This window comes from Anomaloglossus baeobatrachus, chromosome 2 (genome assembly GCF_048569485.1).
Source record: "Anomaloglossus baeobatrachus isolate aAnoBae1 chromosome 2, aAnoBae1.hap1, whole genome shotgun sequence".
Taxonomy (NCBI): domain Eukaryota; kingdom Metazoa; phylum Chordata; class Amphibia; order Anura; family Aromobatidae; genus Anomaloglossus; species Anomaloglossus baeobatrachus.
The window spans coordinates 452,573,082-452,592,986 of NC_134354.1; the positions used below are offsets into that span (position 1 = coordinate 452,573,082).

The window sequence follows — 19,905 nt, forward strand, 5'->3', positions numbered from 1 at the left end:
TGAAGCTGCTTGCCTATTGCAGATTCAGTTTTCCCAGCCTGGTGCAGGGCTACAATTTTGTTTCTGGTGTCCTTCGACAGCTCTTTGGTCTTCACCAGAGTGGAGTTTGGAGTGTAACTGTTTGACATTGTGGACAGGTGTCTTTTATACTGATAATAAGTTGAAACAGGTGCCATTACTGCAAGTAATGAGTGGAGGACAGAGGAGCCTCTTAAAGAATGTTACAGGTCTGTGAGAGACAGAAATATTGCATGTTTTTATATGACTAAGCACTTATTTTCCACCATAATTAAGAAAAAAAAAAAATCTTGCCAAATACAAGGAGGTGCTTTTCTAGATTCGTTTTCTCATTTTGTCTCTCATAGTTGTGGTCTACATATGATGTCAATTACAGGCCTCTCTCAACTTTTTAAGTGGGAGAACTTGCACAGTTGGTGGCAAACTAAATACTCCACCCCCCCCCCCCCCCCACTGTATCGCCATGATAATAGACTACAAACCCTTTTATTTAGCTAATGAATACAGTGGAAACCAGAATTTTCCATCCACTATCTAAAAAGACACATATGCATGAGAGAGAGAATGTTTTAAGGCATTTATATTACTTTCTGCAAAGTTAACAATTTACATATACTAAGAGTACTATGGGACAGCCCATATAAGATGTCAATTATGTCATGTCTTTGGAAGCTTCTGATAGCTTTATTGGCAACACCTGAGTTAATTAGAGACACGCCTGTGGATGTATATTAATGCACACCTGAAACACACTGCTGCTGTGTGTAGCATCATGGGAAAGTAAAAAAAAAATCAGCCAAGATCTCAGGAAGGGAATTTTGGACTTGCACAAATCTAGTTCATCCTTGAGTGAAACATCCAGATACCTGAAGGTGCCTCGTTCATCTGTATAAACAATTATATGCAAGTACAAACAGGATGGGAATGTCCAGCCATACCGCCACTCCGGAAGGAGACTGGTTCTTTGTATTGTATCAATATGGGCTGAATGGCCACTCTGCCAGGAAAAAGCCATTACACCAAAAGAAACATAACATTTAAGCCAGATTAATGTTTGCAAATGCACACAGGAACAAAGACATTCATTTTTGGAGACATGTCCTGTGCTCTTACGAAGCTAAAATTGAACTTTTTGGCCATGAAGACCATCGTTACATTTGGAGTAAAAAGGGAGAAGACTTGAAGCCTGAGATCACCATCCCAACTGTGAAACACGGGGGTGGCAGCATCATGTTGTGAGGTTGTTTTGCTGCAGATGGACGTTGCAAAATAGTTGGCATCACAAGTAAAGAAGATTAAGTAGCAATACTCAAGCAATATCTCAAGACATCAGCCAGGAACTTAAAGCTTTGGCAGAAATGGGTCTTCTAAAGGGACAATGATCCGAATAATACTGCCAAACTGGTTATAAAGTGGCTTAAGGATAACAAATTTAATGGTTTGGAGTAGCCATCACAAAGCCTGATCTCAATTCCTTTCGAAAATTTATGGACAAAGCTGAAAAGGCAAGGTGCGAGCAAGGAGACCTACAAACATGGTTCAGTTACACCAGTTCTGTCAGGAGAAATTGGCCCAAATTCCTACCAACTATTGTGAGAAGCTTGTGGAAGGATATCCAAAATGTTTGACCAAAGTCATACAGTTTAAGGGCAATGGTGCCAAATACTAATGAAATGTATGGAAACTTTTGACTTTGCAGAAAGTAATAAAGATGCCTTAAAACATTCTCTCTCTTATTATTCTGGCATTTGGCAAAATATAAATAATTTTGGTTCCTAATTGACCTAAAACGGGAAATGTTTATTCTGATTTCATTTCCGATAGTGAGAAAAACATTCATATGTCTCTTTTTAGATAGTGTATGTAAACTTCTGGTTTCAACTGTATATTTAGTAAATGTAGATAAAAGTATGTCTTGCATGCAGAAGTTACTTTTATTTCATCAGTCCATATGAAGATGGTAAAATTCCAATTAAATAATTTACAATTGTAGGAACCACATTCACTGTTGTGAGGTCAAGCTATTAAAAGACATTAAACACCCATAATTTAAAAGACTAGCTTAGGAATAAATCTGAAACAAGTCTTTTTTTCTAGACATGTTTTATAGATTGAATTTTCCAAAAGAAATTCAGTCTTTAAACAATATTCCAAATGAAATATAAGATTCCTGAAGCAATAATTCACTTGTTAGGACAATAGAAGGTATATACTGAAGAAATAAATATAATCATGACTTTAGATGTATGCTGTCTCTCTTTTGTGGAGGTATACCTGTATGCTAGTGCTACACATCGTGGACACTAACATTTTGGCTGGTAATCAAGGAATGAAGTAAATATAACACTTCTACTCTGGTTTACAAAACAGAGATCACAGTAAATGATCAACAAAAACAAATGAGCAACAGTTTTCCTGTGCAGTGGCACTAACCTGCCTTTTAGTCAGTGGCCCTCGTAGCCCAACCATGCCTGATTCACTAAATGTTACCAACTTTGTTACAGTTCTATATTTACCAGAAATGTGCCACCGTTTTCCTTCCTTATTAAAAGTTTAATAAAAATTAGTAAAAATAAAAATAAAAAAAATAAAAAGAAGTCGACTGTATAAAAGAACATGTTAGAGAGGCAGAGTCTCTCAGAAGCACAGATGGTCAGACACTCCTCCAATCTATGAACAACTGTGTCTCAAAATTGTAGAAGGCAGACAATCAATATTGAGCCCACAGGCAGCACTGCATTAAAAACAGGCATGACTTGATAAGTCAAGAAATCACTGTCTGTGAACACTGTTTACGGTGCAATTTATACATGCAAGTTAACTCTACACACCATGGTCTGGGTATGCTATTCATACCAATGAAGCTTAAGAAATCAGAGTAATTTTAAAAATTATGTTTTTATTCAAAATTCATCATATTTTTTTTTTTTCTGGCAACATGGAGGTAGGCCAGAAAATTAGCTTAAAGTGACAGTAACACAATTACAATTGCACTATACAAGGTCTCACAGGGCATAAAAATTGGTTATAAATAGATCAAAGGATTGGATCACAATTGGTGCATAAATAGATGAATAAATATAAAGTGCTCTATGCTGTTCTACTTCACTGATCAATATAATCCGAAGATATATAAATACAACCATTAAAACATACATTTTACAGATGCACTATAATATATATATATAATATATATCTGTGCTTGCACGCTTATGTGGATCACAGTCCAATGCTACAATCTATGCATGATTAGATAGAATTAAAGTGCCATGTGCTGTGCAATATCGCTGACACATGTAAACCATTAAAAAAGTAAGACGTGCATGTCTATTGCTCCTCCCTGTTTACGGCTGAATAGCCCAGTCATAAGCGACCATATAATTACAGGAGACACATAGAGAAGGCACAATACTTACTTGCTGGCTACTACATTCACGTCCCACTACCCCTACCCATATGGTCGCTTATTACTGGGCTATTCAGCCATAAACAGGGAGCAGCAATATACATGCATGTCTTACTATTTTAATGGTTTACATGTGTCAGCGATATTGCACATAACTCTATCTAATCATGCATAGATTGTAGCATTGGACTGTGATCCGCATAAGCATGCAAACACAGATATCAGATATTATAGTGCATCTAACTGTAAAATCTATGTTTTAATGCTTGTATTTATATATCTTCGGATTAGATTGATCAGTGAAGTAAAACAGCCTAGAGCACTTAATATTTATTCACCAATTGTGATCCAATCCTTTGATCTATTTATCAAACTTTTATGCCCAGTGAGACCTTGTATAGTGCAATTGTAATTGTGTTACTGTCTTCAAGCTAATTTTCTGGCCTACCTCCATGTTCCCGGTTGTTATGTTGTGGAACCCTTTACTTTTACACATACAGTGGAACCTTGGTTAACGAGAACAATTCGTTCTGGGCGTGTGCTTGTTAACCAAATTACTCGTTCACCAAAGCAAGATTTCCCATAGGAAATCATTGAAATGCAGACAATTTGTTCCACAACTTGTTAAATGTCTCATCCTGGTCCCCTGTTGTGCCATTCAACACATGCACAAATACGCACAAACACGCACATACACACACAAACTCATATATTATGCTCACCTTACCTACCATTCCATCGCCGGCCTGTTGGAACTTGCTGTTCGCTGGCACGGGCTGTGTATTAGGTAACCATGACGACGAGGGAGGAACTTCCGCACCCAGAGCGCTGACGTCAAAAGCAGGACCCGCTTGCCTCTGATTGGTCAGCGCGCTGCCTTTGAGTAGCGTCTGACAGCAGAAGTTCCTGCCTCGTCGCCGATGGTTACCGATACACATCCTGGAGCGGCGAACTTTAGGACCCAGAAGGCCGGCGATGGAACGGAAGGTACACATATTATGCTCACCTTAACTTCCGTTCCATCGCCGGCCTCCTGGGTCTTGTAGTTTTCCGCGAGGATTCCTCCCTTGTCGAGACGCACCGGCGAACTACAGGACCCAGGAGGCCGGCGATGGAACAGAAGGTAAGGTGGCATAATACTGTATGTGTGTGCGTGCGTGTTTGTGTGTGTTTGTGCGTGCTTGTGTGTGGTTGTGTGGAATGTAAGAGCGGGCCAGAGCGTGGTGGATGTACGGAACCGGAAGTGTGTGCGGTGAGTATTTTGAACGTACAGCAAAGCTCTCTCGTAAACTGAGTTACAAATTTACAGAAAGCTTTGCTTGTTAAGCGAAATTCTCGTTAACTGGGTTACTGATTCTACTGTATAATATATATATATATATATATATATATATATATATATATATATATATACTAGCTGTAGTACCCGGCTTCGCCCGGGTTAATAACTGCTGTTAACAAAATAGAATGTATTAACAAAAATGTATTCTGCACACAAAAACCACAAAGCAAATAGAAATGTAATTATTAACAGGCAAAAACTAAGCTAATAGAAGCATTTCACAACATATATTTCAACACCACAGATATTCCACACAGATTTAACATCCTATGACCTCACACATACTGAGAATGTCCTTTGTTGCCTATATTAACCAATGAGAGCTCAGATTAATTAACTGTAGCAAAATAAAAGCTAAGCTGGGATTGGTTGCTATTGGCAGCCTGATAAATCTCCAGGCAACAGAAGGCCCTCCCCCTGACAGTATATATTAGCTCACACATACACATAATAGACAGGTCATGTGACTGACAGCTGCCGTATTTCCTATGTGGTACATTTGTTGTTCTTGTAGTTTGGCTGCTTATTAATCAGATTTTTATTTTTGAAGGATAATTCCAGACTTGTGTGTGTTTAGGGCGATTATGTGGTGAGGTTGGTGTATGTGTGGTGAGATGTGTGCTGAAGGTGGTATATGTACCAGACTTGTGTGTGTTTAGGGCGATTATGTGGCGAGGTTGGTGTATGTGTGGTGAGATGTGTGCTGAGGGTGGTATATGTACCAGACTTTTGTGTTTTAGGGTGATTATGTGGCGAGGTTGGTGTATGTGTGGTGAGATGTGTGCTGAGGGTGGTATATGTAGACTTGTGTTGTGTGTTTAGGGCGATTATGTAGCGAGGTTGGTGTATGTGTGGTGAGATGTGTGCTGAGGGTGGTATATGTACCAGACTTGTGTGTGTTTAGGGCGATTATGTGGCGAGGTTGGTGTATGTGTGGTGAGATGTGTGCTGAGGGTGGTATATGTACCAGACTTGTGTGTGTTTTAGGGCGATTATGTGGCGAGGTTGGTGTATGTGTGCTGAGGGTGGTATATGTGTTCAAGCACGTGGTAGTGTGTGGCGCATTTTGTGTGTGTTCATATCCCTGAGTGTGGTGAGTATCCCATGTCGGGGCCCCACCTTAGCAGCTGTACGGTATATACTCTTTGGCGCCATCGCTCTCATTCTTTAAGTCCTCCTTGTTCACATCTGGCAGCTGTCAATTTGCCCCCAACACTTTTCGTTTCACTTTTTCTCCATTATGTAGATAGGGGCAAAATTGATTGGTAAATTGGAACGCGCGGGGTTAAAATTTCGCCTCACAACATAGCACCCGGCGCTGCCTGGGACAGTAAGGGCTACTTTGCACACACAGATAAATCTTTGGCAGATCTGTGGTTGCAGTGAAATTGTGGACATATTATTCCATTTGTACACAGCCACAAACCTGGCACTGATTGTCCACAATTTCACTGCAACCACAGATCTGCCGCAGATTTATCTCTGTGTGCAAAGTACCCCTAACTGTCTCTCTGTTTCTTTCCCATTCTCTGTCTGTCCCCCCCCTCTGTATATATCTCTCTGTCTCTCTCTCTCTATATTTCTTTCCCTGTCTGTCCCTTTCCCTGTTTGTCTCTGACTGTCTGTCTTTTTCCGTCTGTCTCAATCACTTTCCCCGTCTGTCTATCAATCACTTTCCCCGTCTGTCTATCAATCACTTTCCCCGTCTGGTCTGTCACTTTCCCTGTCTTGTCTGTCACTTTCCCTGTCACTTTCCCTGTCTTGTCTGTCACTTTCCCTGTCACTTTCCCTGTCTTGTCTGTCACTTTCCCTGTCACTTTCCCTGTCTTGTCTGTCACTTTCCCTGTCACTTTCCCTGTCTTGTCTGTCACTTTCCCTGTCACTTTCCCTGTCTTGTCTGTCACTTTCCCTGTCACTTTCCCTGTCTTGTCTGTCACTTTCCCTGTCACTTTCCCTGTCTGTCTGTCTGTCACTTTCCCTGTCTGTCACTTTCCCTGTCTGTCACTTTCCCTGTCTGTCACTTTCCCTGTCTGTCACTTTCCCTGTCTGTCACTTTCCCTGTCAGTCACTTTCCCTGTCTGTCAGTCACTTTCCCTGTCTGTCAGTCACTTTCCCTGTCTGTCAGTCACTTTCCCTGTCTGTCAGTCACTTTCCCTGTCAGTCACTTTCCCTGTCTGTCACTTTCCCTGTCTGTCACTTTCCCTGTCTGTCACTTTCCCTGTCTGTCACTTTCCCTGTCTGTCACTTTCCCTGTCTGTCACTTTCCCTGTCTGTCACTTTCCCTGTCTGTCACTTTCCCTGTCTGTCACTTTCCCTGTCTGTCACTTTCCCTGTCTGTCACTTTCCCTGTCTGTCACTTTCCCTGTCTGTCACTTTCCCTGTCTGTCACTTTCCCTGTCTGTCACTTTCCCTGTCTGTCACTTTCCCTGTCTGTCACTTTCCCTGTCTGTCACTTTCCCTGTCTGTCACTTTCCCTGTCTGTCACTTTCCCTCTCTTTCCCTGTCTGTCTCTTTCCCTGTCAGTCTCTTTCCCTGTCAGTCTGTCTCTTTGTCTGTGTCTGTCTCTTTGTGTCTGTCTCTTACCCTGTCTATGTATGTTTCTTTCCCTGTCTGTGTCTGTCTCTTTCCCTGGCTGCATTGTGACACGCCAACATTCCATATAAGGGCGTGGCTGCGCATTATTCTGAAGTTCTGGCTGCACTGTGGCTCCCAGCTCCATTCGCTTTAATGGAGGCAGGTCTTTTGGCGAATAACTGTAAAGAGCGGGGTTAAAATTTCCCCTCGAAACATAGCTTATGACGCTCTCAGGGTCCAGAAATGTGAGTGTGCAAAATTTTGTGGCTGTAGCTGCGACGGTGCGGATGCCAACCCCGGACATACACACATACACATTCAGCTTTATATATTAGATTATATATATATATATATATATATATATATATATATATATATACATATAGATATACGCATGGTGTGTATTGTAGACGATGGTGTGTATTGTAGTATGTTGAAGCTTCATCACTTTGTGGGGAAACAAAAGCAAATTGTTTGAGCATATTGTGATTTATGCAAGTTAACTCTGTATTATGCGAAGCAGAAGCCATATGTCAACACAATCCAGAAATGCTGCGGTCTTCTCTGGACCAAAGCTCATAAAATGGACTAAAGTAAAATAGAAAACTTTTTGTGATCAGAAGAATCAAAATGTGACATTTTTTATGAAAACCACAGACACCATGACGGGCAGACTCGAACATAGGGACCATCTACTTCTCAGCGCACAGTTCACAGGCCTGCGTCGTTGATGGCATGGGCAGCTTACGAATTTTGAAAGGCACTATCAGTGTTGAGTATTATATGGAGGTTTTAGAACATATTCCAGGAAAGCCTTGCATATTTCAGTGAGACAATACTAAATCAGATACAGCATCTACCACAACACTATGGCTTCACTGAGGAATTGGGGCAATCAACTGGCCGCCTGCATTACAGACCTTTCACCAACAGGAAACATTTGGAGAACTATGAAACAAAAATACACATCTAAATATTAAATATTTTTCTACATACTTTTATTTAGTAAAAAGGTATGGTTTTTGTAGTGCAATCCGTCAGGATTTTAAAAATAGCAACTACCAGGACATGCAGTAGGACGGACTGCGTGAAAAACGAGACAGATGTACTAAGATTGTCAAGCTGACTGAGATGAATGTTCATTATCAATAAGCTAAAGAAAGATGTTTATCTTCTCCTTTACTCTGGCTCCTCTCATCTGAGTCCTGTCAGGTTGACTGAATAGAGGAATGCACATTCACAAATCTTTATAAGACACTGCTCTGAAGAGATCTCTGTCTTGTGCTTTACGCAGCCCGTCCTGTAATCTAGGATGGGTTGTGATTGATAGCAGTTGCCATTGTTTAATCCTGACAGAGTAAGGTAGATAAAGCACATCTTTTTGCTAAATTAAGGTATTTAAAAAAAAAATGTTTAATATTTAAAGTATACTGTTTATTTTATTTTACCACATTTGTCAGAGAACCCTTTTAAGCAGCTGGAATCCTATATCAAATAAGAACAGGACAATATTGCTCTTCCAAAACTCCATACATTTACAAAATTGTTGCAAAAAAGAAGAGGAGATGCAACCCAACAGTAGACATGGCTTTGTCCCTATTTTTTTGCGATGTGTTAATGCCATACATTTCTAAATGAGTTAAAGGGAACCTGTCACCAGTTTTATGGCCTATAAGCTGCAGCCACCACCAGAGGGCTCTTATATACAGAATTCTAACATGCTGTATATAAGAGCGCAAGCCGCTGTGAGAACATAAAAAACACTTTATAATACTCACCAAAACCGGTCGCTGCGGTGCTGGTTGGCCCGGTGGGCGGCGCTGTTCTCCGGGGCCGGCGTCTCCTCTCTCGGCCATCTTGCTCCTCCGTCTTCTGAAGCCTGTGTGCATGACGCGTCCATGTCATACACACTTGCCGGCACTGAGGTCCTGTGCAGACGCACTTTGATCTGTCCTGCTCAGGGCAGATCAAAGTATTGCAGTGCGCCTGTGCAGGACCTCACTGCCGGCGAGTATGTATGACGTGGATGCGTCATGCACACAGGCTTCAGAAGACGGAGGCGCAAGATCACCGGGCCAACCAGCACTGCAGCGACCGGTTTTGGTGAGTATTATAAAGTGTTTTTTATGTTCTCACAGCGGCCTGCGCTCTTATATATAGCATGTTAGAATGCTGTATATAAGAGCCCACTGGTGGTGGCCACAGCTTATAGGCCATAAAACTGGTGACAGGTTCCCTTTAATGCATTTAAATGAAATGGAAAAATATCTGACTTTCAACTTTTGATATGTTTTATATCCTTATTTTCAAGCACCATCCAACAATCCCCTTTATGAAGATGGGAATAACCTTTTAAGCCACTGATATCTATTGATCATGTTTAAGATTTTGTGAAATCCCATCCACAATATATGCAACACATTTTCTACCCTTAAAAGCCTATATGGAAAATATGCTACGTATAAACCATTTGGGAAGATATCCTGAAAAATTGAATGTTTAAAAAAAAAGTTAGATACGTTTTTGTCTTAATGAAGCTTAAAAACAAAAGATGTCTTAATATGACACCTAAAAAGGAAAGGAGTTATTACCCTTGAAGGCAAATTCTCAGACAGTGTACTGTATATTCACTACTTAGTCAAAGTATTAGAACTGTTCCCAATGTGTAAGAAGCCGCGGTGCACCCTGAGTAACAAATACGTGTATAGGGATCACTCAGATGGAAAGAATGATCTCTCTTAAAATCCCTTGCTATTCTTTTACACGACATGACAAAGCTGTGCTGACAAACAGGACTACTTCTAGTCACTTCCTGTGCTCTTACCTTCATCTCCAATATCTTCTGAAAAGTTTCGGTGTTGCAATCAGCAAGGAGTTTAATGTAATTATCCACAAAAACAACAGAGATCTCATGAGGAGCCATCACCACCTAAACAGTCGGGAGACAGACATATATTGTTACACATATTGGCATTCCAAACACGATACTCACATCTCATTCTCATTACCATGACATGGGGAGATTCTCTTTTTACCTATGATCTTTTTCACACCTAAAGAATATTCCGTACTCTTAACGCTGCAGACGTAATATGTAATTATTAGTAGCTACATAATTATCAGAATGACATTTCATTATACAATGGAAGCCCCAAGATCTCTTCATTATGGCACATCATGCTATCCAGATCTCACTTGAGAACTAATAATTGAAATGTATAGTGTCATGGGTGAATTGCTATAAGGCAGTAGAACCCATATTATCCCATTCACCTCCAGCCTTTTTCACCTTTATGACCAGGCCAATTATTCCAATTCTGACCAGTGTCACTTTATAAGTTAATAATTATCATGGGCAAGCAAGTACAATGCTCGAAACTCGAAATGATAAGTGAACACTACGATGCTCGAGTGCTCGTTATTGGAGTCGAGCTGTAAAGATGCTCGGATGGGCTCAACTTGAGTAATGAGTATTATGGAAGTGATTGACCAGTTAGGCACTCCGCCCTCATACACCCAGCTATAAACAGAGCATTTCTGGGGAAGGGCAGGGTTTGGTTTTTTTGGACACAATGCATCCAAAACCGTTATTTTTACCCCCGGTGAGAGATATTCAGAGACTGAAAACATCTTGCACTGGGGTGCCTTCCAGTAGCAGTCACTGAAGAGAGCCTGTGCTTTCTGTTGGATGTTTCATGAATGAAACATCCAAGCACCTGCAATTCTGAGCAAAGCACTGAGCGTACCCGAGCACCCTGAGGCTTGTACGAATACCGAGCACGCTTGCCCATCATTAGTTAATAACTCTGGAACGCTTCAACAGGTCCCAGTGATTCTAAGACTGATTTTTTTGTGACATATTGTACTTCATCATAGTGGTAAACTTGGGACGATATTTTCTTTGTTTATTTGTGAAAATATCGGAACTTTGGTCAAAATTTAACAATTTTCAAAATCGTTATTTTTTTGCCCTTAACCAGAGTTATGTCACACAAAGTAGTTAGTAAATAACATTTCCCCACGTCTACTTTACATCAACACAATTTTTTAATCAATTGTTTTATTAGGCGGTTAGAAGGGTTAAAAGTTCATCAGCAATTTCCCATTTTTCCAACAAAATTTACAAAAAAATTTTTTTTAGTAATCACATCACATGACTTTGGGAGGCCTAAATGACAGAAAATACCCAAAAGTGACATCATTCTAAAAACTGCACCCCTCACACTGCTCAAAATCACATTAACCCCTTTACCACCGCGTGCAGTAAAGTTACGTCCTAGCGGTCAGTGTTAATCACCACCTGCTGCTGTGGGCTGCAGGTGAGGATCCACACACATATCAGCTAAGTTATACAGCTGAAATGCATGCTTAGAAGGTACGAGTGGAATTGCTATCCACCCGTACCCGTTAGCCCCTTAAATGGCGCTGTCAAGAACGGCAATGGCGGTAGATCAGTATTCACAGGCCAATACTGGAAGTCACGTGACGTGATCATGTGGATCCGGTGGTTGTCATGGTAACACAGGGTCATGGGATGACTCCTGTAGCTCACATGACTCACTTCCTGTCTCACACTGCTGAGAGCTGTGTGAGTTAGGAGATGAGCATATCTTGTGTTCACAGCTGTGTAGTTGTGATCAGCAGATATGGAAGTGTGATAAGACTGCTTATCTATATAGCCCCCTAGGGGGACTAGTAAAAGTAAAAAAAAAAAAAAGTTTAAAAAAAGTTTTGAAAAATTAAAAAAAATAAAAGTTCAAATCACCCCCCTTTTGCCCCATTGAAAATTAAAGGGTTAAAAATATAAAAAAAATACACACACATTTGGTATCGCCGTGTTCAGAAATGCCCGATCTATCAAAATATAAAATCAATTAATCTGATTGGAATTTTTTGCTGGTACGCAGTTTACCAAACGCCAAAATTAGGTATTTGATTGCCGCATATTTTGCGCAAAATGCAATAACGTGATCAAAACGAAGCATCTGCGTAAAAATGGTACCGTTAAAAACATCAGCCCCAGACACAAAAAAATAAGCCATCACTCAGCCATAGTTCCCAAAAAATGAGAACGCTATGGGGTTGCGGAATATGGCGCAAAACCTACACCACTTTTTTCGGACAAAATCCAGAATTTTTTTAACCCCGTAGATAAAAGTAAAGCTATACATGTTTTGTGTCTATGAACTCGCACCGACCTCAGGCATGGCAACAACACATCAGTTTTACCATATGATGAACACGGTGAATAAAATATCACAAAAACTATAGTACAATCGCACCTTTTTTTTTTTGCAATTTTTCTGCATTTGGATTTTTTTGCCATTTTCCAGTACACTATATGGTAAAACTCATGATTTCATTTAAAAGTACAGCTCGTTCCTCAAAAAAACAAAAAACAAACTAGAGCCCTCACGTGACCAGATTGACTGAAAAATAAAAAAAAGTTACGTCTCTCGGAAGAATGGCGAAAAAACAAACGGAAAGCGCAACATCGGCCAGTCATGAAGGGGTTAAATACGTTTATTAATCCTTCATGTTACTTTAGCTTCAATGTTTGCATTTCCACAAGGGTAACAAGGAGAAAATACATCATACAATCTGTTGTGCAATTTCTCTAGAGTACACAGCTACCCTATGTGTGGTGGAAATCTACTGTCTGGGCGCACAACAGGGCTCAGAAGGGGAGCAGCACCATTTAACTTTTGAACGCAAAATTTGATGGAATTGTTACCGAACTCCATGTTGCGTTCGGAGAGCCCAACATAGCAGGGCTCCCCCACAAGTGACCCTATTTTGAGAACTTAAGCCCTCAAATAATGTATCTAGATGTTTCGTGAGCACCGTGAATCCACAGGTGCTTCACAGAATTAAATATATTTTTTACTACAAAAGTGTTGCTTTAACCCCTTCAGCCCCCGGGCACTTTCTGTTTTTTGTTTTTTGCTCCCCTTCTTCCGAGAGCCATAATTTTTTTATTTTTCCGTCAATCTTGCCATATGTTGGCTTGTTTTTTGCGGGACGAGTTGTACTTTTAAATGAAACCATAAGTTTTACCATATAGTGTACTGGAAAACAGCAAAAAAATTTCAAGTGTGGAAAAACTGCAATATAAGTGTGATCGTACAATAGTTTTTGGGATGTTTTAGTCACCGTGTTCACTATATAGTAAAACTGATGGGTGGGTGTGATGCCTGAGGTCGGTGCGAGTTTATAGACACCAAACATGTATAGGTTTACTTGTATCTAAGGGTTTAAACAAAATTCACAAGCATGTCCAATAAAAGTGGCGTACATTATGCGCCATTTTCCGAAACCCGTAGCGTTCTCTTTTTTTGGGATCTATGGCTCAGTGACGGCTTATTTTTTGCACCTCGAGCTGACATTTTTAATGGTATCATTGTTGCGCAGATGCTACGTTTTGATCGCCTGTTATTGCATTTTGCGTAAAACTCACGGCGACCAAAAAAACGTAATTTTGGCGTTTGGAATTTTTTTGCCACTACGCCATTTACCAATCAGATTAATTGATTTTATATTTTGATAGATAGGGCATTTCTGAACGCAGCGATACCAAATATGTGTATATTTATTTTTTTTTTAACTTTAATTTTCAATGGGGTGAAAGGGGGGTGATTTGAACTTTTAGTTTTTTTTATTTTTTAAAACTTTTTTTTTTTACTTTTTTTTATTTTACTAGTCCCCCTAGGGGGCTATAGCGATCAACAATCCGATCGCTCTGATCTATCTGCTGATCACAGCTATACAGCTGTAAACAGCAGATATGGTCACTTCCTGATTCATTCGACGCCGGGCCGAGTGAAAATGAAAGTTACTCGTCTTAACTACAGGCATCATCACATGACCCTGTGCTACCATGGCAACCACCGAAAGTCACGTGATCACGCACGTGACTTCTGGTGGGGGCGGTGGTAAGTGAAAATCATGGCTGCGCGCATATACATATCGCTGCCAGACTTTGGCAGCGAGATCTAAGGGGCTAATGTTACGGGTGGAATGCGATTCCAGTCGTAACATGTAGGCACACGTCAGCTGTTGAAAACAGCTGATATGTGCGCGGATCGCTGCAACCTGCCCGTGGCAGAGGGCAGGGCTTAACGACACACGCTCCATGACGGATATATCCGTCAAGGGTCGTGAAGGGGTTAAGCCCAAATGTTTCATTTTCACAAGGGTAACAGGAGAAAATGAACAGTAAAATTTGTTGTGCTTATTCTCCTGAGAATGCCAATACCCCATATGTGGTGGAAATTTACAGTTTGGGTGCATGGCGAGGCTTGGAAAATAACCCATGGCTCCATAAATCTCTCAAGATCAGCGACAGGCCCGGGAATTACTTATGCTTGTGAGAAATTCCGTGCCTGTCGCTGACCGGAAATGAGCTATGGAGTCTCGTTCTCAGAACAAGGTTCCATACAAATTGATGGGCACTCTTGGACATAGATAATATCAGAGTTTTGTGGTTTTTAATTATAAGTTTAATGAGGGAGTATGGGGGTGTCTTTATTCATATAAACTCTTTTTCCTGTGCATGTTTTTTAACTGTACACTTACCGCGTTAGCAATGGGGGTGTCTGATAGACGCCTATCCATTTCTAACTCCTGGGCTTGAGGTCAGCTGTCAATTCACCGCTGACATCAACTCCACAAGTAATATCCAAACTGCCACCGCACCAGGGCAATCGGAAGAGCTGGGCAAAGTGCCAGAATGGATACGCCACTTCTGAGGCAGCTGTGGATTGCTAATTTTAGGCTTGGAAGAACCAAATGATTGAGTCTGATCTACATTGAATCAGGTTAATTTTTATTTAACAGCAAAATTATAAAACACATATAAAAAATAATTTCCCCATAAAAACATCGCAGAAAGGGGAAAAATCTTTAGTCAGTAACAAAAAACACAAGTTACATAATTCTTCTTTAAGTCCCACTTGGCATCATCTGTAGGGTTAGATATAAGATGCCGTTCTGTGTCACTGTAAGTGTCCGTTTTATGCGCTCCCTTGTTTTCACCTTTCGGGTGCAAATTTCCCTAATATATGTCCCACGAACATACGCCTTCATTGTGTCCCACACTATATGTTTAGACGCCGTACCTTTATTTGTCATAAAATATTCCCATATAGTGTCAGTCAGAGTTCCCCCTATCAGTTGTATCTAAAGAGGGTTATGCCGCCGAGGTATCCACGCCAGCCGATTCAGGTCTCCAAGTCTCTTATATATAGTATGTAATTTTGGCTTGCACTCATATATATATATTAGTGCTCACTTCAGTTATCCTATTCAGTTATATGTAGTTTTTTTTCTGAATGTGAACACAGCTCCGCCCCTTTCGGCCATGTTTTTTCCATCTCCTATATAAGAAAGTCCTTAGTTACCCCTCTCCACCCATAGCAGTTTTTAATTGCAGTGAGATGACACACAGTTAGGGTCACAGAGCTAGGGACCCCAATATAGAGATATACCTTGACGAGGTTTTGGGGCTCAGTTACATTGATCAATGCGATTGCTAAATATCTCCTTTTTCCTAATATTCATAGCAGGTATGCAATTCATTATTCACATGTTCAAATTAGCAAGTAGCATTTTTCATTGTATATTCCAATATTTTTCCATATGCTTGAGGCATTATACCATTATCTAAGTTTGATGTGCAGCCTTATTCTTATATATAGTATGTAATTTTGGCTTGCACTCATATATATATATTAGTGCTCACTTCAGTTATCCTATTCAGTTATATGTAGTTTTTTTTCTGAATGTGAACACAGCTCCGCCCCTTTCGGCCATGTTTTTTCCATCTCCTATATAAGAAAGTCCTTAGTTACCCCTCTCCACCCATAGCAGTTTTTAATTGCAGTGAGATGACACACAGTTAGGGTCACAGAGCTAGGGACCCCAATATAGAGATATACCTTGACGAGGTTTTGGGGCTCAGTTACATTGATCAATGCGATTGCTAAATATCTCCTTTTTCCTAATATTCATAGCAGGTATGCAATTCATTATTCACATGTTCAAATTAGCAAGTAGCATTTTTCATTGTATATTCCAATATTTTTCCATATGCTTGAGGCATTATACCATTATCTAAGTTTGATGTGCAGCCTTATTCTTATATATAGTATGTAATTTTGGCTTGCACTCATATATATATATTAGTGCTCACTTCAGTTATCCTATTCAGTTATATGTAGTTTTTTTTTTCTGAATGTGAACACAGCTCCGCCCCTTTCGGCCATGTTTTTTCCATCTCCTATATAAGAAAGTCCTTAGTTACCCCTCTCCACCCATAGCAGTTTTTAATTGCAGTGAGATGACACACAGTTAGGGTCACAGAGCTAGGGACCCCAATATAGAGATATACCTTGACGAGGTTTTGGGGCTCAGTTACATTGATCAATGCGATTGCTAAATATCTCCTTTTTCCTAATATTCATAGCAGGTATGCAATTCATTATTCACATGTTCAAATTAGCAAGTAGCATTTTTCATTGTATATTCCAATATTTTTCCATATGCTTGAGGCATTATACCATTATCTAAGTTTGATGTGCAGCCTTATTCTTATATTCCAAGCCTGAGACGGACCTGTAATGGGGAGTGGTCCGACACCCCTCAGGCCAGGTACATGACTGAAGCTACATAAGGCAGCAGCTGTGCATTCCCAATGGCAAGGTCAATGAGTCTGATCTACATTAGCTGATCATCAAAAAAAGGGGGGGGACCCCATGCCGTTTTTTAAAATTGTTTAAATAATTTAAAAAACGGCATGGGATCCCTCTTTTTTTGATGATTAGTTAATGTAGATCAGTCATAGTAAAAGAAAGCTGAGGGCTGCAGCCTGCAGCTTACTGCTTTACCTTAGCTGGTTATCAAAAATATGGGGACCCCATGCCATTTTTGTTATTATTTTGTTCACAGAAACATTCAGGCATCTTCCCCATGCTGGAAAGCTTGTTGATTGGCTGCCCTGCAGCTTTTCAACACACTTTATTAGCATATGATCAGCACCCGTGACTTCCTCTACAGTGTTCAAATTTGAGCCCTGGAAACCAGGTGTCCAGTATGAACACCGAATTTTACCGCTCTTGGTCGCTGATCCCTAGTAGCAATCTATATCTATTCACTAATTCTCCAATGCACCCACTAAACATTCATAAATGTTTGAACAAAGGACTTGTATAAGCAAGGCATGTGAAATTATTATTTCTGTTATCTATACAATTTAACAGTGTACACTATTTTAGCAGATTACTCGGGGGATGCGACAGAAATTTGTAAGGGGTTTGGTACTTAAAATGTAACAGACTGGATGATCCAAATGCTTCTGACCAGCTAAACTTCTGGGCTTAAGGCCCAACCTAAACTTGGAATGTGCAGCAGAGACACTGCCAGCAGACTGTACAGCTTCCAGAAAGCTCCAAGGAGCATTCCAGCTCCCAAGGGATATTTTGTGGTTTCTGGAAGGACACAAAAACTATACACAGCATTATTTCTGCCATACTATAAGATGAAATATAGAATGAAAAATACCCAGCTTTGTGTGTTTAATAAAAACAGAAACGTTACATTTACCATCATTTACACATGCAATAAAGGTTGGATGCTTAAAACTTTACTATATTGTATACACTACTAAAGATTTCCTTCATCCAATGATTGTAGTAGGAAGCATTCAGAGAAAGGCCATTTATATGCTACAAATGAAAATACTGAGAGGAGTCCTGCGGTGTCCACCGCTGTGGAGGAGATGAACATCCCAGCACTTTGCTGGTTTGAAAAATTTGCCCATTAAAAATTTTCAATCACCATATGAGTGGCAAGTTTTCTATAATTGATTTGAAGACGGTTTTGGAACCTACTTATGCACCATCTTACCAGAAGTGCCGTGTGTATCTATTATACTACAAATGAAAAATACAACACAAAGAAGAAAACCTGTTGATAAACAATAACTTCACACTAGCGTTAGGACTTCAGTTTCCCTGTTTTATTAAAGTGACTCTGTCAGAAGGTTTTTGCCAATTAATCTTAGAGTAGCATAATATAGGGCATGAGCCACTGATTGCAGGGATGTGTAACTTATTAGGCTGTGCACTGTTTCAATACAAACAGTTTTTATCAGGAGGAAATTAACACTTAGGCTGTGTGCGCACGTTGTGTTTTTTTCCCGCGTTTACGCAGTGTTTAACACTAGAACTACTGAGGTAGTCATTTTGACTGCTTTGCACCATGTATTTCTATATAGGTGTCACGAGTCCAGTAGTTCTAGTGTTAAAACAGCAGCGTAAATGCTTGCGTTGTGCTTCCCCAGCAAAGTCTATGAGAAGTCGACAAATTCCATGTGCACGACGCTTTTTTAAATGCAGCATTTTGGATGCCAAATATTTGACAAAATCGATGTGTTTAAAAAAGCAGCATGTCACTTCTTTTGTGCGTTTGGGTTGCATTTTCCACCCATTGAAATCAATGAGGTGTGTCAAAACGCAACCAAAAAGCACTTGTACTGCATTTTTGTTGCGTTCTGCATGCTTTTTGACAAACAGAACGCAGGTCTTTCGGTCTCTCTCTGTCTGTCTCTCTCTTTCGCTCTGTCGGTCTCTCTCTATCGATGTTGGTCTTTCTCTGTCTGTCGGCCTCTCCCTGTTCCCCCCCCCTCTCAAACGCACCGATCACTAGCGCGGCGCTGCACGGCTGTCACAAAGCTTCAGCGGCTTCTCCTGGTTTTGAAAATGCAGGCCGCTCATTATTCCATCTCGTATTCAATGCCCACCGGCACATATGATTGGCTGCATTCAGACAAGCCCCCACACTGAGTGACAGCTGTCTCACTGCAACCAATCACAGCCGCCGGTGGAAGAGTCTATGTAGTGCAGTAAAATAAATAATTTTTTAAAAAAAATGGCGTGCAGTCCCCCCCAAATTTTGCTGCGTCTGAAATGTAAACTTCAAAATGAAAGATTTCTAAGGCACCTGCACATGAGTATTTGCAGCAGATTTTTCTGCAGCAGAAACCAGAGCATTGGCAGGAAAAACACTGAGCAAAATAACATGATTTTTTAATGTGTTTTTTTATTTGTGCTTTTTTATATTTCAGTTAAATGATTGAAAAACACCGCAAAAACGCTGAATAAACTGACGTGCTGCAGATTTGGGGAAAAAAAAAAGTTTTGAGGTTCAAATCCGCAAGGAAACAATAAGCAGAAATTTAAGCCATATTGCTGGTACTCTAAATGCTGCATCAAAAATGAGTGGAAAAAAACACAGTAAAACCCAATGTGAATAAGCCCTAAAACTACAGTTCATAGAAAGGTTGAGGTATTGGGCTGCTGTTTTCAACAAATTGTCGTTTTTGGGTCATCCCTCCTGTACCCTAACTTATCTTCCCTTCTTTTGAAGTCCACACTGCCAGACTTTAGAAGCTCATCTCCCTGCAAGTGGCGGTTGTGTATAGCCCTCCAGGCTCTCCCCTGTCAGTCCCTCAACCACTTTGCCACTTTTCCAGTCTAGCCTGTGACATTCTCACTCTCATCATGGGGCA

General features: G+C 40.4%; 1 protein-coding gene across 1 annotated transcript in view; it reads right to left on the reverse strand.

The window, feature by feature from the left end:
• The window catches only part of VPS53 (VPS53 subunit of GARP complex), a 338,297-nt gene that overhangs the window by 15,577 nt on the left and 302,815 nt on the right, over positions 1–19,905 (reverse strand). Inside the window, exon 21 of the mRNA XM_075336305.1 lies at positions 10,165–10,269. Coding sequence (XP_075192420.1) covers positions 10,165–10,269 — 105 coding nt within the window. The remainder of the gene's footprint in view (positions 1–10,164; positions 10,270–19,905) is intronic.